The following is a 23,346-nucleotide window of genomic DNA, read 5'->3' on the forward strand; positions in this document are numbered from 1 at the left end:
TGTGTGTGTGTATGCATGCATGCTTATGTGCTAGGCAGGAGAGGGTGGAGGGGAGGTGGTGCAAGTGGGGCTAGGGGCAGAGGGACCTTATAAGGCTCGCGGTTTAAATTAATTAAACTACACCCCAGCTGGACTGGATATGACAGCATGAGATGATTTAAGCTTTATCTCAAAGGGGCACAGGTTACAATTAGAAATATATCCAGCTGACGTTAATCGCTGTTTTGGTTATTTCTCAAGGTCAAACACAGGGTTTTCTCTGTGCTGCTACTTTACTTGAAAGTGGAGTTGTGCTGTTCTGCTGAGTATATGTATTTGAACTCACGTTCTGAAGTATTATCAGAATGTAAAATTAAGAGAAAAAAAGCATAGGTTTTCATTCTTTAGGTGTGTGATTATTTTCATTTAGATTCAGAAAACTGGGGAAAAAATGGCTATTTTAATATGTTAGAATGATAAAATTCAGGGAGCTTAAATCAGGACCTCATGCTCCACATCACAAAGACTAATCACAGAAAAATAGTGGTGGGCTCTATTTTTGTAAATTCCTCTAGGTCCAGGAGTTTTATTTTTATTCCCTACCTAATTATCCAGCTTTAGCAGAAAGTATGGGTAATGGCTCATTGTGCTCTGCTCTTTCCTTCTACCTGTTTCTGCAATTTTTTGTTTTTAGTCCCCCTGTGTGGAGGATATGAGTTGAATTATTTCTGGTTCACGTGGGTACTGAAATTCTGAGGTTATACTCATAAATGGGGAAGATCGTGTTGCAGAGCTGGTTGTGTGAGAAATAAGTAGCTGTGCCCCCTCTGCCTGAATTTCTGGATGTCTGGCAGTAGTTAATGCTGTTTGTCTTCTACTCAGTGGTGTCAGTTGAATGCATGTGAAATACACCTGACAAAGCAGGACAGCCAGGGAGCTTGTGTGTGGCTCCTGAACTTTGTCTGCCTTCTGCGTGAATCACAACAGATGGCTTTGCCACCTTCCCAGCAGTACATCTGCACACCCTGAAGAGGCACTGGTATATAGATATGTTAGCAATGTTGTAGCCCAAAATGAAACCGAAGGCTTTGTAGGTGTGAGACCAGGAGTTTTCTGTATTGCTTGTGTTGATTCAAGTGACATGTATGTCCCTGTCACCTATTTCTAAAGTGTCTCCAAATCTCATCTCTGGTTTCTGTTAGATGATTTGTCATGGATTTGGCAAGCAGCCTTAAGCAAATTTATTTATTTACTTATTTTTCAGGGGGAGGGGTGGAGAATAGTCATAGAGAGGACCTTGCTAAAACCGTGGTATCTAGATGAACTCTTTATGTCTTTATACAGTTATGCTGCAAATTCACACAATAGCTTATTTTCTGAGGTCTGTTTCTATAAATCCAAATATGCCTGTCTTGCTTGCTTTCCTGTTCTGCTCTCTAATCCCATTTCATATTTTCTTAAACTGTAAGGTATAATGAATTCTCACTACCTTTTTTTTTTTCTTTTTAGATAAGCTTGAGTCCTTCCCTTAAGCCTTCTAACAAGGATATAGATATGAAATTGTGCACTTGTTCTCATGTAGCCTTTTATGTCATATTGTAAAACACGAATTTGATTGTGGGGAGAAAAAAAAAAGAAAGAACGAACCCCCCCACACAAATGTGTCCTGTATTTTTAATAACAAGAGTTTTGCCAAGTGGCAATTAGTATTCCTCAGTTTTTGTGCTAATTAGGAGCTTCTCAGTGTCCTCCAAGAAATACATTTTCTGCTGAGTTAGCAAATGTTTAGACAGGTGAGCTAAGTTGGTCTTTGATAGGTGCAATTTTTAGAGTGTTTTTCCATATTGCTTCTCCCTTTCTCTTTTATGCTCTGACATTATTCATATTCTTATGCTGTTTAAATCACTGGTCTGATCTGCACTGAGCTTCTCTGCAATTTTGTGTTGGAAAAAAAAGTATGGCAGCTGAATTAGTCACTCAAAGGAAAAGGTATTTATTGTTCTGAAACTAAGGGAAGAGAGGAAACATAGTCTTGTTTTACTAAACCAAATTCTTTACTGAGGTTCAATTCAAAATACAAGCATTAAAAATCCCATGGGGCTGTGGTTATTCTTGACCCATTGAAGACAATCATGCTCCATGAATTGTGGTGGCTGGCTGTAAGGGTTCAGAGTTGATTCCTTTCCTTTCCTTTCCTTTCCTTTCCTTTCCTTTCCTTTCCTTTCCTTTCCTTTCCTTTCCTTTCCTTTCCTTTCCTTTCCTTTCCTTTCCTTTCCTTTCCTTTCCTTTCCTTTCCTTTCCTTTCCTTTCCTTTCCTTTCCTTTCCTTTCCTTTCCTTTCCTTTCCTTTCCTTTCCTTTCCTTTCCTTTCCTTTCCTTTCCTTTCCTTTCCTTTCCTTTCCTTTCCTTTCCTTTCCTTTCCTTTCCTTTCCTTTCCTTTCCTTTCCTTTCCTTTCCTTTCCTTTCCTTTCCTTTCCTTTCCTTTCCTTTTCCTTTCCTTTCCTTTCCTTTCCTTTCCTTTCCTTTCCTTTTCCTTCCCTTCCCTTTCCTTCCCTTCCCTTCCCTTCCCTTCCCTTCCCTTCCCTTCCCTTCCCTTCCCTTCCCTTCCCTTCCCTTCCCTTCCCTTCCCTTCCCTTCCCTTCCCTTCCCTTCCTTCCCTTCCCTTCCCTTCCCTACCCTTCCCTTCCCTTCCCTTCCCTTCCCTTCCCTTCCCTTCCCTTCCCTTCCCTTCCCTTCCCTTCCTTCCCTTCCCTTCCCTTCCCTTCCCTTCCCTTCCCTTCCCTTCCCCCTTCCCTTCCCTTCCCTTCCCTTCCCTTCCCTTCCCTTCCCTTCCCTTCCCTTCCCTTCCCTTCCCTTCCCTTCCCTTCCCTTCCCTTCCCTTCCCTTCCCTTCCCTTCCCTTCCCTTCCCTTCCCTTCCTTCCCTTCCCTTCCCTTCCCTTCCCTTCCCTTCCCTTCCCTTCCCTTCCCTTCCCTTCCCTTCCCCTCCCCCCCTCCCCTCCCCTCCCCTCCCCTCCCCTCCCCTCCCCTCCCCCCCTCCCCTCCCCTCCCCTCCCCTCCCCTCCCCTCCCCCCCCTCCCCTCCCCCCTTTCCCCTCCCCCCTTTCCCCTCCCCCCTTTCCCCTCCCCCCTTTCCCCCCCCCTTTCCCCTCCCCCCTTTCCCCTTTTTTTCCTCTCATTTTTTCTTTTCTCTACATAGCAGGAATGAAAGATTTCAGAAGTTTGATCAAAACTCTTCTTTAAATGATTTCCACACCACCCTTTCCCCCCCCACCAGCCCCAAGGTGCAGATATCAGTGTCTTAAGACTGAAAACACCTGAACATCCTAGCTCTATTTATGAGTGTCTTTAGAGGTTTACCACTGCTGAGGCAAAAAGGTGCTTCATGTTAACTCTGTGAAATGACTTCTTGACCTTCGAAAGTTTAGTAGTTTTACATCAAGATTATCTTAAAACCAATTCTTTCTCACTTGCTCTCCTCCTTCAAAAGGAACATAAGGATGAAGTCAGAGTCTAGTAGTTCAGCTGATCTGAATTGAAAACCTAGGCCACTGATCAGGAGAGTTGACTTTTTCTCCAATTTGTGTATACCACCACAAAGATAGAGCCTTTCATCATATCAAGGTCTCATAGTGTCATAAAATGTTTTCCATCCAGTATTACTTGAGATTCCAGTCCTCTTGATCACATATTACACACAGTTTGGTTGGTAAGTCTTCTGTTTAACCAACACGTACGAAAAAGTCCAGAAAAAAAGCCATGTTCATGGGTGAGAGAGCAATTTTGATAATGTCGCTGGTACTTGTGGTCTAAATCACTCACTCATGACTATGTGAATTGTGTGTATGATCATTCACTAGGAAGCAAAGCAAATCTATGGAGTGATGGATTTTCCTTAGGATGATCTTACTTTGGGGATGATCTTATTTGGTCTGATCAACTAAAATGCACCCTGGCAGGTGGTGCAGACTGCATTCAGTTACTGAGCCAACTGACTGGTTTACAGATAGGGTGGCACAATTTTTTGCTGGTGCTAGGAGAACCATTACAAGTAGTATGCTGAACCCCTTCAGCTGATCACCAGCTGATGACTCTCCCTTGTTGCTTCAGCAAGAAGTAAGTAAATGCTTGAACCAGCAGTAAGTGGAAGGATTAGTAAAATGTTTTAGACTATAATGTACAACATATTCTCTGACTGCTTAGTAATAAGAAAGAAAGAAAGAAAAAAAAAAAAAGAAAGACGAAACTTTCTAATCACTCATTTCTCAGCCTCACAATCAGTCTTGCATTTCCTTGTCACATATGGGAATGCTAGCTAATATATAGCATACTGTAATTGTGTCAAAGGGAATCTGTCTTGGCCACTTCACTTGCACAACTCATAACTCTCAATCAAATCAGGCAATGACATGAAGTGGAGTATTGGTATCTTTCTCCCTGTACATGGTAGTATGAGGTCATCACAGGTGACCAGAGGTGTCATCTGTCTCTTCTAGATTCAAAGAAGTGATGCCAAAGTTAGAGCTAGAGTAGGGGCCTTGGATATACCTGGAAGAGAAATGGAACTTGTCATCTTACATTTAAATTTCTGGCTAGATGTTAGGTAACTCATTCTGTGATCCTTCCTGAAATTTCTGAGGATAACTTTCTGAAAGAACCGAAGAAAATATTATTTAGATTTCTTTTTACTTGTCTGCTTCTAATGAACTTGAAAGTGAGTAATGGAAGATTATTCAAACGTTAACAGCGGTGACACAGTGGGAATGGCTTATGGTCAAACATTGTGAAAAAAAAAAAGTTGGTTTGTTCATCTTCACCAACAGCTGGTGCTGTTCATCTTTTACTTGTGTTTATGTCTGCAATTACTATTAGCCAAAAAAAAAATCTCTGAGCCAGAAGGTCCCAAAGTTAGAATCTTTCCTCTTTTTGATGCTGCAAAATGATAAATGCAACTGTGGTTACAAGGTTAGAAATGATCCTGAAATTGCCTACAGAAGGGGAGCTCTGGCCCTTTTCTGTGTGTCTGTGAGCAGAAAAGTTTGGTGATTTTCTCTGTAGGCTTCCTCCTTTCTTCATCTGTCATAGGGAGCATCTTTCCTGCCATCACTAAGAAATATGTGCGCTCATTCCATTCCACGTGATACCTATATGATATATGAGTCCTTGACACTTTCCTTTCTAATATTAAAACTGGATCTGCCGACCTGATTCAAAAGACTGAATTTTCATATCCAAGTCAGTTCATCTGTTTGTCATGCATCGGTCCATTTCCCAAATTCTGTATTTGAATGACAGCTCAGCTTTGAGACTCTGTCCAGCTTCACAGCTTCAATCATTGTAAAGATGGTTGAATGAATGTCTCTTGTTCCAAATATTGAGTTGTTACTTTAAATCCCAATACTAGTTTTGCCTCTGATTTACTTGTCCAGTGGCACACTGCTGAATCTCCTTTTATTCTTTGAAGGGAGTCTGAAGAAACCATCTAATGTGTGTTTTTAATTATATGTTTGTTCAGCCCTCTGTGGATGTCAGGAGCTGTGAACAGTAAATGCCAAGTGATTGCCAGGAAGAAAGCTGATGACTGCAGTACATAGTAGACAGAACCCTTCTATGTAACTGCCACTGCCTTGCCATGCACATACCGACAATATCTGATTTTGATTATAGTCTCTCCTCTGATGATAGTACTGTCTCAGGTTCTCCTAGAGACAAAGTCTTGGTCAAGTGAAAACATAAGCAATGATGTAGTCAAGGACAAAGTCAGTCTCCCCCAGATTCCAGTCTATTGACTCTTCTTTCTTCCTCATTTGAAGAGAACTGAAAAGCTAACAATCCTCCTTTAAATAAGCATAACTTGCTGTATTATGTTAGTCTAGACAAAGGAAATCAAATTAATTAGCAGAAAGACTGCAAATGTGCTGTGTAGGAGGACCTGTCATTAAAGTACCTCATCCAGGCTCCTGTGGCTTGGTGTGCATTCAGAATGATAGCTCTGGTCTTCCTCTCGGCAGAAGAAGAGAAATAGAATAATACTAGGCTTCAATTAGAACCATAATTTAGTCATGGGCAAGGAGAGGGGGAGGTGAGTAGGAAGACAGTGCTCTGCAAAGCCTAGGTCATAAAATATAAAATCCCAGTTTATGCATGGCAACAGATCCTTCTATGACTGAATTACAGACTTCATTTTCAATAATGGGCCAAGTCTGTAAACCAGAATACAGACAGAACAAATATTTACATTCTTAGGGCAATGTCAGAGGAAGAATCACTGAGCAGAGCATGAATCAAAGCCACAAGAACATAGATGTGGGACAGCCACATGTTGCCATCAGTGTGAAGTGGGAGGGACAAAGTAAGTTTCCAGTATTTGGATGTAAACCTTTCTGCAGTATTTCACTGGAGGTTCAGCTTCTGGTTAAGCAACTCACACTGCCAATAATTATGAATAAACTGCAGTTTGTCTTTTTGTTCTGTGAACTATACATTTTCCAGTGTATCTAGAAAGTGGTATTGAAATACTTAGGTATTTAGCAATGTTTATATTAATAATGAATAATCACAATTTTATTTGTATTTCTGACTTTAGCACCTCATAACTTTTGTACTTTTGGCAGTTGATTATCTGCTGATGTGATTTATTTTGGTCCAGCTGACAGCTATGACAGTAGTAAACATTACTTTCAATTTGTAAATATTGATAGACTTGTAGTGAAATAAATGAAAATTCCTTTAGTTAACAAAATAACTGGAAAACAAGGGTCAGAATGGTTCCATATTGAGGACTTTGCATCAAGACATCAGTTGACACATGTACTGCCATAGCCAAGAAGCCATATAACTCTGAAGTTTTTGAACTCCAAATTTCATTTTAATTTATAGACTTGCAAACGTGCATACACAAACAACCATCAGGATATGCGGTTTCTGTCCTTCTAAGCCCTCACAAATTTCAATTGCACTTCAGTCTTGTACCTGAATTTTCTCATATGTGATCTTGAGTGAACAGGTTCCCTCTCAGAGAAAACACCAACAACTGAGTTAAACATTTGAAACAAAAGTATTTAAACAGAGTTTCTGGTGGACCATTAGTTAATCCACAAAATATAAGTGTAAAAGTAAGCCAGGCAGAGGCCTTAGGGAAACAAGAAAATATCTAACTCCCCAAGTAAATTTGTTAACAAAAGGGGATCCAAGATATCACAGGATCAACTCAATGGTAATACCATGCATGGTCTACAGCAGTGAAGCATTCTCGCCTGGCTTCCATCTATGCGTGGTGCAAATAAGGCTTTCTTCACCATTGGGCCAGCTTACACACTGAGCAAGAGAATGTAGTAAAAACTTGGAGGTGACCTATTGTTATTTCAAGGGATCTTGTGTTACACATGAACATTAGAACTCATGAATTCTGATTTTCTACGGACATGTTTGGTTTGCCAGTCCACTACAGTAACTCTAAACATCGTCTTTACTACTCACGCCTCTAATGGTACCAAACAATAATATCCTTGACTTGTCTGACCCTCCCCTTGCCTGAAATAACTTTTGTGCCTTTCTGTACACCTAGGAAAAAACACAGTGCACTGCAATGGATGTTTCAAAACTGCCTTGTTGTCAAAGTTGTTTGAAATTGGACCAGTGGATTAAAAAATGTAATTGTGAGGAATTGACAGATGTATAATTCATGTTGCTCATTAAGAAAAGACTAAAAAAATGGGGGATTCTCTAAATTCAGCATAATTGAGGAGAAAAATGCTGTTCTGTGAAGCTAATCATTCTGGTAAGGCACTTAGTTACATGTTTGCCTGGCTGGGGTTAACATTGGCTTGATAGTTGTTTAATTTGTTCATTACCATAGGTCTTCTACACTCTGTTCCCAGAACTGTTGTAAGGTTTAGTCAGCAGAAATGATGTTTTGTCAGGCAAATTTAATCAGAGATAAATGTAAATGAAAAACTAAGCAACAAATCAATGCTATTTTTTATGATAACTTTATGAAAATTGAGCTTCAGTGTTTCTTGCAAGTGGCATATTGGAAAATTGTGGGATACATAGATGAAATTTTGTGGTTGGGGGGGAATTTGTATACTACCTAATAAAAAGGGTAGCCTATATTATATTGAGATATGAGCAATTCTTATTTGAGCCATCCATGTGTTTCAGCTCTATAAACAGTATATTGGCTCAGTAAAATTTTTAATATAAATATTAGACCATAAGTAATATTTTAGATTTTTCAAACATGAACGCAACTATGTAAAAGTCATAATGCAGCAACTGCGGATAATGTCTAAAATATAGAGAGCGTGACAGAATGCAAATAATTGAATCTACCAAAAAACATGGAAAAAATTTAGATGATAATTCTCTGTTGATTAGTGTAGTGTTTTGAATATACAAGATTACATGCCACCTATTGATTTTTAGGTGGAATTACATTTCCCTGTCCCTAAGGAGAAGCAAGCAGAAACTTATGAGCACTTTTATGGTGCTTTAAGGTAGAGGCCTCAATATTCTTCTAGAACAGATCTCTATGCTCTCAGATGCCCTCTTCTGAGAAAGGTACAAATACAGTAATACATGTATATTGAAGACTAATGGTTTTCTCCCTTATTGTGAGGGAGAAATGAGCTTTGTGATCTGGAAATAGGGCATTATTTGAAGCTACAAAGCAATAAAACTCCTAACACAAACTCTGTTCTACCAAATTTTAGGGAAACTGCATAGGACATTTTCACGTAGAACTGCTTTCATATAGAAAAGTATTATGTCTTCAAAGAAATGCTTGCCTAAGGGTAACAAATCTGGACTGATCAGCAAAAAGAATAGTATTGGTGCCATATGGTGTGATTAAAAGACCTTGTAAACTGTCCACTACCAGTTAATTTCTGACATCCAGTAACTCACTTCCCCTCTGTGCTCTATTCTGGTCCCACCATATGTTGTTCACCAAGTTAGTCTACAAACATTCTGAGGTTATGCCTCTTAGTCAGGCTCTGGTCTTGGATGAGATTTCTATGTTCTGTTGTAATGCAAACAACAAAAAATATAATGGAGACTACTCATTGCAAAATAGTCTTTTGTAGTATCGATTCTCCAGCGAGGAAGGAATGAAATGAGCTATTGTATTTAAATGCTGAACTTTCCCCATTCTTGTGTTGACTATCCTCTTTTCCAGCAGGCTGAGGGATAGTCACAAATGAAGACGTTTGCTCAAGCCACCGCTTCCCTTCCGATTTAGTTTTTAGTCTCCCAAGGGCAGAATTCTGCTGTTTTCTCCTGAATGAAACACTGCCAAATGGGAGTGTACCAGCTGTCTTCTGCACAGAAGAATAAAGTTAAGTGTAGGCTGTTATTGCTTGCTGGACAAAATGTTCATGTCCAAACAGAAATGACTTGCCTATTTGGGGCTCTTACACTGAAAAGCTGGAGAACACTGAAAAGGAAAACAAACATCTTTTTAACCTGGTTCACTCTTGAAAAAAAGACACATTTTTAGATTCAGAGGAGAACTAGCTTCCAGTCCATTCCAAAAAGCTATTCCCTTTGTATCTAAGGAGTTTTGTATTTATTCCTCTCACCCCCTGTCTGTAGCATTCTCCAAAACCAGGTTGGGAGAAAGAAAATCAACCTCATGGGCAGCAAGCAGAAATCTGGTTTTATTTTGTGGGTTTTTCCCTCCCCCCATTCTCCCTTTTTTCCCAAGTGTTGCATGTGCTGCCAGTACTGATGACTACCCAGACACTTCTGAGTAGGACATCTCACTCTGCTTGGGACAGTTCACATGTGCTCACCAGGCAGACATTTGTCTGTGGTTGGCTCTAAAACCACAAGTTCCTGAAACTGAAATTGCAACAAAATTTAGGAGTTTTAATCATAACAGTATTCCCCAACGTCTTTGTCCAGTTACCTGTTAGTATTCAGTCTGAGCTCTGTGTATTCAAGTCCCCCTAAAAATGGCATTGCTGCATTACCTGAGTACTATAGGATGATTTAACACTTACATTTCTTGCCACTTTTCTTCCTCATCTGTATTTTGCTTTTGCCTGTGTAGAACTGATAAATGCTGATGCAGTTGTGGAATCAAATCTTAGTTGCTGATAAATAGAGGGCATTTTGAAGTTGATAGCATCTTGCTTCACTATATTACTTGGGTAAAATTCAACCTTAAAAATAAAACAAAACTGGAAGCTAGTTCCCTTCAATATTTTCTTCTATTTGGACAATTGCCTTAGGAATTGCATATATTATATAAGTGGCTTTTTGGTATGCACTGGTGTATATCATGGATAGAAAAATAGTGAATGTATCTCAAATTAAAATACCAGGGCTGGTTTCACCAATATTTCTATTTTTTTCTTTGTCACTTTAGTCTTCTGGAATTCTAGGTCACATCTTAGATGTAAAAAACTGATATCTCGGCTATTGAAATTTCCAGTGACAGTCCTCACAAGCTCCTAGCTTGGAAAATGAGAAAATTTTCTGAATTCCTCCAATATTCATACTATTAAAAACAAAAATAAAAAAGTGAAGCCCAGGTTTAGAAGCTATGCAAGATAAGAAAGATTCAGCCTGTGGAGAGACGAACACCATAGATCAGTAATACAATATTTAAATCAATATACTTCCTGGCAGGATGTCAGTGCAAAGAGGAGCATGGGAGTAATGTGATCGCTTAACTCTGATGAAATGAGCAGCTGCATTCAAACCTGTTTCAAATGTGCTTGTCTGAAGTTCCTGAAAGAAGGAAACCATGGTTATAAACAAGGATTTCTGGTGGCAGAAAGGTAGATAAGAAAGATAGGGGACAAACTGGGAAGGAAAACATACAATTCTAGCCAGTTTGCTTTAGTGCCAAAGGTGAACTTGCCTTCAGTTTTCTTCCTAATTATTCCTATCCTAAAAATACCATACCTGACATATTAAACATGGCTGAACATGACAGGAACAATTGTTTGAGTCCTTGATTCCTCTTATATTTGTGTGCATGCACCAGGAATTCTTCTACACTCCCAGCCTCTTTGGGGAAAATTCAAGATAAAACTCCTGGTTGTAGAAAATTTATAGTGAGAGCTGAAATTAGTGTGAAGTAACATCTTCTGTGTTTTTTTAACTAGCTTTAGCTTAGCATAGACTGGCCCCATCAATATATTTGTTCTATGTACTTTGGTTTTATCTGCGTATATGCTCTATTTTTCATAGCTTTAAATTCAACACCTTCAGGAACTGTCTTGACAAGGAGAATATCTAAGTTCTAACATCATGGGGGAAATGCTAACCTCTTCTGAGGGATGCAGCCATACATCTTTGAAACCTTTCCATACCGTTTCAGAAACAGAACAAGAGTCTGGCCAGAACAGTAAGGTTCCCAAGACATCCAGCTTATGGGCAGACCTCTCCTGTTTCATTCACAGTTTTGTGGCATTGCCTGTAGGTTTGCATGGGCCTCACTGAGGGAGAGGTGTTGGTGGGAGGGAGACAGAAGGATGGAGAGAAAGAAGATTCTCCATCTAAGCCAGCTTGTGAGCATGCAAGAAGTTCATGATGTCTGAAAAAAAAAAAAAGTTTTCTTCTTCTACCCGTACTGCTCGGGTTGTGATGCAATAAAACTGCTTTCTCTCAGATCACTGTAGAAGGTTCTTAGAGGGCAAGAATGGAAAAACTTCTGCCTGTAATGGCATTAATTATTGTTTTTTAAACAGTCATCCCCTTTGGTATTGCGTGCAGTGGTGTTTAAAGTGATGCTTTAAAGTATTCCTAGTACATGGTCGATCTTCTTTACTGCTAAAACAAAGTAATTTTTTTATCTAAGTATCTGAATAACACATTATAGCTGCAGTACTGGGTTTTCTGAGTTGTTTTTTTTTTCCTGCCTCCTACATGTTCTTTTATTGTGGCTGGCCTCAGTCTTAGCAATTTAATCATGAGAATCTATTAATGGCGGAATCATTCATTAAGAGGTCCATGCTTCTGCAAAAAGAAAGATATAATACAGTGTTCCGTTATTGCTGTTGTTTTTTGGGACAGGATCAACAGTTTCCGAAGGATACTGAAAAGGAAGAAGCTAGCACCAAATGCCTCCCTTGCACAAAAATGCTTGATTGGTGTAGTCTTTATTTGAGCAATTTACCATTAGAATCATGCTTGACCATTAATGAATTAAATAAATAGCATTTTTGGCTTTCTGGTAGAGAATCTGATATTTCCTGGCTTCCCACATATGTCAGTAAAGCCAAGTCCTAGTTCTTTGAAAAGTTACTGCCTGGCTTGTCTTCAAGGAACACTTCTGTGTCCCATCTTAAATGCTGAGTACTGACCATGTACACCATGTTCTTACATTAATATACATACGGCTGTTTTGTAAAAATTCTTTTTTTTTTTTTTTTGACTAGGTCTAATAAGAAAGTAAGTGGGGAGTCAAAAAAGTTTTGGAAACAGTTTCTCGGAGTCAGCTGAATAGCCAGTCCCAAAGGAAAGATCTTGTATCTCCAAAGCTTGCAGGATGGAAAAATGGAAAAGAATGATGCAGGGGATCAAACATGACTGTGTATATATCATGCCACAGAACTGTACCTGATTTAATCTAGGCTATATTGCCTGCCTTTTGCTGCTAGTTGGAGAGAAATAACCATTTTCCAAGGGAAACTCTTCTGCTATGAATGAAATTCAAAGTTTTCAAAAAATGAAGCATATCTGAATTTGTTTTTCGTATTTCTGTCGTTCTTCTTCCCATTATCTCATACAGTGTTTTTGACGGCTGTAGAATAGGTTTATAGTACTAAATCTTCTTCCACGTATGTATTTAGAGTTTTGTCAGAGAGCTCAGTGCTTCCAGGCATACTGATAAAGACACGAGTGGGTGTTACATGCTGAAACAAGCAAATAGGTCTCACGGTTGCAGTTTTCCTGAGCAGTTAATAGAAGATACCACAGCAATCTTCTAGTTATGTCCCTCTCTCTTTCTCTCCACCTGAAAATCAATCCTGAAGCAGGCTGTTCTAAGAAATCGGAATTCAGAAATAGTCAGAAACTGCATCCTGAGCTCAGAAAGTGAAGTCACGTGCTTGAAAACTAGAGGAAGCACTGGAGCAGTCACTTGGCACAGATGGGCACTGTCATTACCTACTTTCCTGTCTTTTGGAGGATAGCTCCCAGTTGTGTTGGTGGACTTCTCCAAAATGATGCACTTGAATTCTGAGGTCAAAGCCATTACTCCAATTCCCAGAGAAGTGCCCTAACCACAAAACTATAGGCTATTTTTGGGGTTACACTACTGCCTGTCCTGCTCCAGAGCTGGATTGCTTTCAAGAATGCATGAGTTATAGGACCAGAAGGTCGGTATGCAGGAGGGAGCCTGACTTGGTAGATATTTTATGTTACACAGTAATTGGATACAAACAAGAAATAAAGCTAAGGGCAGACACAGCAATCCTGGGTCTTCCCCTCCTAGCTGAGTGCCCTGACCTCTCTGGATTACAGAGCTGGATCTCGTTGTTCCTGTTTCCCTGGCCAAAGTCTTTTTATGCTCCTGGGTACATGATAGCACAGCTCCAGCATGACAGGTTTCATGAGCTTATGAACACATACTTGAAGCTGATTTCTGTATCTAAAAGAGGTGAAAACTTAACCTGTGAAACGCAAAGGCAGCCAGGCCCTGTTTTGTGTCTAGCGTAAGGTTGTTTTCTGCACCAGTTCACACATTGAAAAAATGGGTTGGGGTGGGAAGTTGCAGCAGCTGGCACAAACTCCTAAAGAAGCTGAAAACTGTCACATAGGAGCTTCCATCATCCCTGCCATGGGGAGCCCCTCAGTGCAGTGGGATTCATAGACCCAGGCTGCCATTTGCACAAGTTTTAGTGGTTTTCAACACTTGAGACCACATGCCAAGTAATTCTTTGATACCGAAGCAGGACAGAACTGCTCTGTTCTTGCCAGAAGCTGGAGTCTTCTCACTTGTATTTTGTTTCTTCTCCTTCTGCTCTGTGTACAGACAGGCAGCATTCACCATGTTGCTTTGCATTCAGGCGTAGTTTACCACAATGATCTGTTTTTATGAGAACAACAAAGTTTCTCTTCTCTTTGCATGTAATTACCTAAAACATAGGTAGTCCATGGCATGTTGCTGGCACCAGGTGACCTTGTTTGCACCCTTACTGACTTGTGTGCCAGGGTCTAGGAAGGCGTGATTTACCAGCTAGTCAGGGGCAACCCTGTGATTAGAAATTCCATGATCTGACATGATACACATTTGACCTGCTAGTGTAAAATAGAGTAATACACTCCCTTTACATATTTGAGGGTTCAGGTTTGAGTGGGATCAGTGACAGAAATAGGTGTTGCATTCCTACCTGTCTGTAGAAGTTCTTGCTAACATGCACTGTAGTGTTTGATTTATAACCATACAATAGTGGCTTTGATAATAATGCTTTATGAGTTGTAAACATAGACTTACTGAATAAATCTTACTTATTTTGTTGGATGGCTTTCCATGCCCACATAAAACTGTTTCAGAAATTATAAAGCTATTATAATGTTTCTCTACATTATAGGCTTTGTTAGCTCTCTGCCAGCTTTACAAAATTCCTGTGTAGGAATCCTTGACATGAAAGGGAAGTTGTTTTAACTTCCATTTTGCGATGATAAAGGGTGTTTGTGGTAAGACAGGGTTTCACAAAGAAAGGGGTTGGGGAAAGCGTCTCTCCTTTTGATGTGTCTCTAGACCTATACTTTTCTCTTCCCCATCAGAATAAGAGAAATGAAACTGGAGAGGTGATATCCCCGCTGAAGAGGGCCAAACTCCCTCCCTGAAGGACAGTAGAGTTAGTGTAATTACTTTGTGTTCTTGCATTTAAAAAGAAAAGTAGAAGAGTATGTCAGAGGAGTGCTGGCATAAGACACCTTGTGGAGAGCTCGCCTCTGTCTTTTTCTAGAAGATGTAGTCTTGTAATACCCGTTTTTTTTTTTCCCCTCCCCTTTATACATAAAACAAAAGCAATGGGCATCAGTTGTTTTATCTACTACTGAAAAGCAGCCATCAGTACAGAATAACATGAGAACAATTTGAGAGGAAGCATGGAACACTATATTCAACTGAAACTAATTACCTGATTAGATTTTGGCCTGGCTGTGGGGGTTGACATCCAATGGTCTTGGCAACAATACCTGTGAACAAAGCCAAGTCTGGTCTTGATTCATTTAAAGGATCTGGACAAACCTTCTGGACCTTGTGTGCTGAATGCTAAGCAGTGCAAAAATAGGCCACTGATTTAAAGTGCCCATGACTACCATGGATGTCAGCAGGCACCTGGCATACTTACAGATGAATGAGCTTTTTTGAGTTTTAGAAACACTTGTTTCTATTGAAAGGTGATTCTGTTTCAAGTATGCAAGCTGGTGAAATTTTAGGTCTGCATCAGAGCATTCTCCACTCTCAGCAGTAGGATTAGCACTTTCATTTCCTTTAGCACTTCCAACTTCTCCCCTTAAATTTTAGTCAAAAACTGACATTGAGATCTTGTAAACTTAGAAGATTACCTAAAAGATGTTGTCTTACCTACTCTGCTGTAGTAGTTCCTTCTCTTTATCTCTCTAGAGGTTAACTACATGTTAAGTCTGCTTTGTAGGGTGAGAAGTATTTGTTATTGCTGTGGCAGTCTTCTCTTAGGTCTTCACCGTAAACACATTTTTCATCTGTTGGTGTCTTTGTTAGGAAAATAGCATGTGTTTATGTTAGGACTACCTATACGACATCTCAAGTGTCTACTGTGTTAGACATATCTATATTTATTGGAGTGATGGTATTTGCTGTCTTGGCATCACACTGAAGGAAAAAAAAAAAAAAAAAGCATTACTTGGAAGGATTTGAAGCTTTACTGGGAAGAGACGGATGACTCTTTCATCTATACACTATTACAAAAATACAGTCCATTAAGAGCAAAGGTCTTTCAGAAAGACTTGAAGTGTCCTTACCTCTGAACTGGAAGCTTCTGAGCTGCACCCATTTCTGGCCCCCTAGAAATACTCTTCCCTCCCTTCCCTGAGAGAACAAAATTAAATAAACTGTCAAATGAGCTGTGACAGTTCATTAGTGAGCATTGGCTTGATGAATAAATTTAGTACTTCTACTCTGATATCATGGAAGCAGATTTAAACACACTACTAAACTGAATTGGACAAGTTGCTGATGAAAATCTAGGAGCTGGTAAGAGATGCTCTGCAGAACAAGAAATTCTAATAGACAACCATAGGAAAAAATATTTTTGCCAACTGGCTTATTATTTTAAGTTAACAACTGGCTTATTCTCTAACCTATTCCTTAACATCTAAAGTAAATATTGAATTCTCCCCTGTTTACAAACCTTCTTAAGCTATTTGCCTAGGAGGCCTTGCAGTAATGAAGTCCTCAAAGTTGTGTTTAAGCATTTCCTCCTGTTGTAATAGCAAATCCATCAAGTTTTCGGCCTCCCACAAAGACAGCAAATGCAAGGCTGTAAGAGCCTTAATCCTCAAAACATTTCAGAAGCAATTTGAAATAACAAAACTATGCTTTTGGACACCTTTCACTCCTTCGGCATGGAACTTGTCTAGATAGGGACTCCAGGGTTGAACAGGCAGATGGGAGTTCACCTCATGTAACCTGGTATTCCCTTCTCTCCACAGCCATCCACAAATGAGCTGTCACAGTATTGGCAGGAGTCTCCTGAGCCTTCACTAGCCAGGAGTTTGCCCAGCTGTTTGGCCCAGGATTTCACAGAAAAGGAGGAAACCTTTCTTGCTGAAGCTTCTGTAAAATCACTGGTTCAGTGATGAAAGCAGCAGCTTCCCTATGGGGGAAAGAGAGTAGCTGGAAGCTTGGAGAGGGGAGGAGTGCTGTGACTTTCAACAGGGCCTGGCCTCTTCGTGATAGATAGTCACCCTAGAATATACCTCTAATCTCCTAGGAAAAGTGGTGAGATTGCAAAGGCAGTAAGGTCTCCATTTCTTCTAACAGCATGTGTAAAGTTAAAACTCCATTACAATCTTCTGGTTTGAAACTGTGTCTCTTCTAACAGCTACTTGTATTGCTGTTGCAGGATGATTTGGAAATTTGCCTTGTCTGTCTTCCTGATGGCAGCGCTGGTTAGACTAACAGACACCAGGAAAAACCGCCCTGCGGGAGCCATCCCATCCCCATACAAAGACAGCAGCAGCAACAACTCGGAGAGGAGGCAGCAGCTGAACAAGGAGGTGCTGGCCTCCAGCCAGGAGGCCCTTGTGGTCACCGAGAGGAAGTACCTCAAGAGCGACTGGTGCAAAACGCAGCCCCTGCGGCAGACTGTCAGCGAGGAGGGCTGCATAAGCCGCACCATCATCAACCGCTTCTGCTATGGGCAGTGCAACTCCTTCTACATACCGCGGCACGTGAAAAAGGAGGAGGAGTCCTTCCAGTCCTGTGCTTTCTGCAAGCCACATAAGGTCACCTCTTCGACAGTGCAGCTGGAGTGCCCTGAGCTGGACCCACCTTTCCGACTCAAGAAAATTCAGAAGGTGAAGCAGTGCCGCTGCATGTCTGTGAATTTGAACAACTCGGGCAAATTGTGAAAGCAGGCGTGTAGCTACTAATTGGTGTTGTCTCCGCCAGACTTACTGCTGCCTCTCCTCTCCTGTTGGGCAGACTGTCTCTTCTTGGTTTGTTTTTTCCTTTTTTTGTTTCTGTTTTCTTTTTTGTTTGTTTGTTTTCTTTCAGAAGGCATCTCTCCAGCAAGGAAAGGCTCCTTGTCACTTGCCTACTGGAATAAAGCTTTTTAATGGGCTGTGTTATGCACTTCACCATAAAGTTTTAGCGTATGTCCAATATCATCTGGCAGTTGAATCTTCCGGAGTGCAGCAGGCTCCCAGAAGTTGGGATTGATCATCTAAGTGACCAGTTGGCTGAATCCAGCATTAAATGTTTCCACTGTGTGGAGTAAAGCCCCCTGCCCTACACTCCAGTCCCTTCCACGAGAAGAGAACGCCTTCCTGGTGCGTTGGTCCAGAGCTTGCTGCACTCTGACGTGCTGGGGTGCGGCCCGGAACCGGGTGATGCAGACAAGGAGAGTAGCAAGGAGTAACACGCAGAAAGAAAGTGAGACCCTCTGATGAGGCTCAGCTTCTTAAGACAGCTTTAATTGTGCAATGACAAACTGTTCAGGGCTTGTAGTCTGAACTACAGACTGATGAGAACTGGATGAGAGACAGATGAGAACTGGAAGGGAGAGGGCGAAGCATCAGGTCAGCCACTGTGATCACATCAGCAGATTGAAGATGGATTCTTATGCTGCTGTGGCTGGAATACACTGAACATGTGGTCTCTGCAGCAGTGTTTGTTTTGTAACCTAGCTATAGTAAACAGCTGTTTAAAGTATTATAGACCTAGCCATGTATATTTTTCTTGTGGCAGAATATGCCAGAGATTAAAATGTGTTGAGTAAGAGATTTGCTTGCTAGGTCAGCTGCCTGGCTTAAAATGAACGTTTTAACTAGGCTTTTAGTAGGTTTTGTGTGTTATATATGTGTGTGTTTCTTACTTCAAAAGGACAACATCCATTTATTACCTTATATTTATGCCTGCTCAGACTGGGAAAGGTGGATGGGTAGTGGGAGAGGAGCTGAGAACACTAACAGTGTTTCACTTAAGGTATAAAAGCACTGTTGCACAAAGAACAAAATTCGGTCATTGCTAGTCTGAATACAAAAGCTGCCTTATGCATTAGTGTCATCAGGTGTTGGGAGGGGCACCTCTCCCATGACTGGAAACCATGCTAACATGTTAGAGTTGAAGGACAGACCCATCAGTCAGTGCTGCGGGAATGGGTCACAGCTGTATGAACAAGGGGAGAGTCAGCAGTAATCACTACAGCTCTGGTGGTCCACTGTGCTTTTGAGTTCTACATAATCAAGTGTTGGTGAACACTTGCAGTTCATTTTGATCATACTATGTTGTTATTCAGTTGGTGGAGTTTAGCATGTCCTGTATATCCTGTTTGTTCCAGTTCTGATCTGTATTAGTACCAGCTGCATTAAAATCCTAAGATGTCTAAAAACAAACCAGCCCCTTTCCCCAAACCAAAGCCTATGCATGCTCAATCGTCTGAAGCTTACAAATTAAAAATGACAAGTTGGCTCCCTGATGCATGAATTAGGGTTCAGCATCTGCATCTACTGAAACCAGCTTGCTGTGAGAACTCTTTCCTGCCAGCCTCTTTACATGCAGCCACTTCAAGGGGTTAACATGTTTAGGCGTCTGGCCAGCCAAAGAGTTCAGTGCCACATTATGCGAGACAGGCTGCTCTAAGAGGCTTTTGGGACTGAGCTCCACAAGAGCTCACCAAGCGGTTTATGGGGATTGGCACAGGCAGGATGAGGTTGGTCAGGTATGTAGCCCTATTAGGTTAACAGCCATAGGTTTTCCGCTGTGATCGTTCAGAAGTGCACAGGGAGACCCTTCACACTGGGTTGCTTTAGAGGCTGTCACTGCGATGCTGCCAGAGTCATGCCAGATGCTGCCAGCCACCAAACAGGCAATGTTTATTCTAGGCATGTTAGTATCGCTGTGGGTGCGGGGGAAGGTGGCAATAGCTGTAATTTGTTACGACTCCAGGGATCTCAGTCTCCATTTGAAAGAAATTAACTGAAAGTCAGGCATTTTGGACTGGAGAGAGAAAAACACGCTAGTGACTTCAGTTAGGAAAAATGTGCAAGAATCTTTATCTTTAAGCTATGCCCTGCCTGTTTTTTTCACCAGATTGCAATATGAATATGCTGCAGCTTAAAGCTCCTTCTAGGAGCTGTGTTTATGTAAAAATTGAGTTGAGCTTGTAACGGTTAAAACTGTATTTAATTCTTGTTTTATAAATGAAAACAAAAATGAAGAAATGCTATAAGTATAATGTAATTATTTTATAGGTCTACTATTAAATTATAGATTAAATAATAAAGCTACTATAGGGTTATATGGCATCCAGGTGTACAGGTTTTGCTTCAACACCTTGTGTCCAGCCACTCTCTAATCAGTACATTTTCCAGCTTCCTTTTGACCCTACTAAATGCAGGTAAATGGATTGTCCTAACAGCTTGGGAAAGCCTAGCTACTTCTCCCCTTGTCCCCTACCCCACCGCTCCACTGCAAAGGTACCTGCAAGTGAAGAGAGGAAAACTAATAGCAGATTCTGGAGTCATTTATTCATGTACAAATTCTGGCCTTTTTTTGGTTAACTGACAAGAGGGCAACAAAAGCTCCATCACTGGCTGAACTGCTGACATCATTTGTGGTAAGAGAAGTAACTATTATCTCAACCTGAGTGATTTTACTTAAAATGCAGGTAGATCCTTATGTAATAGGCACCAACATACCCCACAGGAAAAAAAAAAATCTATGTTAAGATATAGGTGAGTTTGAACTCTTGCTATCAACTCTTGAAGGAGTACACTGTATGGATCTCAAAGTATAGAGTAGTGTGTATTGCTTGCTTGCTTGTTTGCTTGTTTCCAACCCAGGGAAAAGGTAGTTACAAAATAATCTTGAAGGAAAACATGAGTGAGCCATCATGTGGCCAGAAGAGATGCCTGTCGCGGACCTTGAAAGAAGCACCTAGACCACAACTAGCAAGGAAGGGCTGTCTCCTTTATGGCAGAGTAACTGACATCTGCAGAAACCCTTTGCTGTCTTCCCTTCCCCCAATGTCTTGACCAAATCCTCTCATAGTTCAGCAATTTAGTTTGCGAGTTTGGGAGTTTTGCTTGTTTGGGTTTTAAGTAATTTGGTTTTACTGTTCTGCTGTGCTTTCATTACCTAAGTAAGTGTGGTCAGGGCCCTCTGCTCAGAACCTGCAAATGACTCCATCACTTGCCTCAAAAGAAGCTCAGGCAGCCATCTCCTCCAACACCCCACTCTCATTTCTGCCCATCTCTTAGCCACTATCATGTTTTTCCCGTAGCTTCATTGCCCGGCACCCACCTGAACTTCCATCTGTTTGCATTACAACCTAGATTCCAGCCTGGCTCTCCCTGCCGCTAGCTGCCTGACTACCAAAGCGTACCAGAGGTTTACGCAGTAATCCAATGAAGTCCCTGTTGTGAAAGCAGTCCAAGACCAAGGCAAAACTCCCAGCGTTGACGAAGGAGGCACTAGGTCAGATAGATCCTGTATTTCTTAAATGTGACTGGTGTTGTGGGAGAGGAAGAGGAGACAACTAACAAATGTTAGCTCCACCACTGTGGAACTGCTGATGTGGCAGGGCACCAGTCTGTGATGAGTGACAAATGAAGACTCCCAGTTTCTAAGAGCTTAAATTTGAGCTACAGATGAGAATAAATAAGAAAATAGTTTTGACTCAACACAAAGTTTATCTTCCTTTATCTTCAGAGAGACACCATGCTTTTGAGACAATGGACTTACAATCAGAAGCTTTTACAAGTAGGTTGGATGAATGTTTATCAGATACAGATGGGTCTGCCATAAGCAAGAGAATAACCTGGAAAACCTGTTCCATAACATGAGTCCCATTTGATTGATGGGCAGTAGATCTGAATGACGTTGGGCATTCTTTTTTTGTCTTCTTCCTTTGCTGACCAGTTCACATTATCTTCAGAAAAATTCAGCATTATCAGTTTTCACTTATTCTATCTACAGCAGTTCAAATTTGGTGTAACTTAAGTAAACTGATATAAAGGACTTGGCATAAACTCAGTTCTCCTTATTAACCTAGAGCATGCAAGAAAATAATGACAATGAAAAGACTTGCTACATCTTCTCTCAATGAAATTAATAACTGCTTCCAACTTCTTAAGCTGATCACTGGGAAATCAGGCAAGAAAAAATGACAACATATGGAAGATATTACTAATTGCATTCCCAATGCCACTGTTGGTTAATACTTAACTGACTTTTGGAAGTGCTTTGGGATGATGAAAGTTGCTACAAAAAAGCTAACCACTACTGCGTCATAACACACATGACAAAGTACCGTGCTTCTGAAAGACTTTAATTTGCAAAGCAAAACAACACAAATCTTCATAGCTCCTCATAAAAGCCAGACTTTTATTTTCATACTCAGTATGTTACATCCACTGCTCAGGTATGAAAGTCCTTATTTAGCTGCTGCAATTTAAGTAACTGAGTGATATATGGGGTTCACAATCAACAAAGGTTCAGAACCTGTGGCATGTTTGATGTTGCAATAAACAGGGGGTGAAGGGACCTAAAAGGCTGTTCCACCTCTTAAAAAACCAAACACACCCAAACAAACAAAATAACATTAGGCCAGAATTCTGTGAAAAGCCAAGTGTGTCACTGAACGAAATAGCAATGGTGAGGGTTAGTCTGGGATTCCACTCTGGGAGTGCTGTAGGTCAGCTATGATGCTGCACATAATGGGCCACTTTACTCTGTATAGAAGTTAAAAATAACTGTTTCCAACCTGTTTTCAAGAGACATGCTCAAATAGGTTGAGCCAGAGCACAGTGAAAGAAGAAAAGCTACATAGCAGCTTGTTTCTTCAAATCATAGCATGGTACTGCCAGCTGCAGTCAGCCTTTGACAGAATTGCAAATAACTTTTAGCATCTGCATTGCAGATCCTGTGAAAAGGGTAGCACGTACTTATGTTAATATGTACGTAACAGTACTACAAGGTTGTTGGACATATATGAAGTGTCTTTAATGATGTAAAACATATACATATTTTCATAAATTTGCATACAAAAGACATAGTATGCAGATAATACTTTTGAAAGCATGTTTTTGTCCTGATAGGAATTTCATGAGCCTGTTGGCAGTGTTAATAGGAACAGGCACTGTAGGCAGTGTTAATAGGAACAGGTTAAAGGCGCCTTTGTAGTAAGAATGCAGTCAGGCTTCTATTGAGTATCAAATCAGCTCCACAGCTGCAAAGAGATGGATTTGAACCACCTAAGCCTAATGCACTACTGGAAGGTATGCACAAGCCAGAGAAGTGAGTGATACAGTCTGACTGGCTAAAGGACTCTGAAGGTCCTCACTATCACCATCCAGGGAAGAAGTCATATGTCTACATAACCTGGAATTACTGTCACTGTGCTTCCAAATGGCAAGGAAAGAGAATCCCTGTTTCTACTGATCCCTTCGCAAAGGTTTTTCCTTGACGAGAAGTGGTGCTTCAGGAGTGAATGGTTGCAAGCAAACTACAGCAGAGCCTGAGAGTGAAGAGAGAAGGCAACTATTTTGTTATTATTCATTTTATTTTCATATAAATTAACATTCTAAAAAAAATTGAAATAGAAACACTAAATACAGTATTGCACATAGTGATCTTTGTTAGATGATCTATTATTTCATTTAGTATAGTAATATACATACTGTAGGTACTGAAGGAAAC

At 40.6% G+C, this 23,346-nt stretch overlaps 1 protein-coding gene across 2 annotated transcripts in view; it reads left to right on the forward strand.

Annotated features, from left to right (window-relative positions):
• The window catches only part of GREM2 (gremlin 2, DAN family BMP antagonist), a 40,552-nt gene extending 20,600 nt beyond the window's left edge, over positions 1–19,952 (forward strand). For both annotated transcript variants that reach the window (XM_048079934.2, XM_066993981.1), the window contains exon 2: positions 17,048–19,952. In XM_048079934.2, the coding sequence (XP_047935891.1) occupies positions 17,049–17,555 (507 nt within the window). In that variant the 5' untranslated portion in view covers position 17,048 and the 3' untranslated portion in view covers positions 17,556–19,952. The remainder of the gene's footprint in view (positions 1–17,047) is intronic.
• Positions 19,953–23,346: the final 3,394 nt, after the last annotated feature.

The sequence above is a fragment of the Anser cygnoides genome, chromosome 3 (assembly GCF_040182565.1).
Source record: "Anser cygnoides isolate HZ-2024a breed goose chromosome 3, Taihu_goose_T2T_genome, whole genome shotgun sequence".
Taxonomy (NCBI): domain Eukaryota; kingdom Metazoa; phylum Chordata; class Aves; order Anseriformes; family Anatidae; genus Anser; species Anser cygnoides.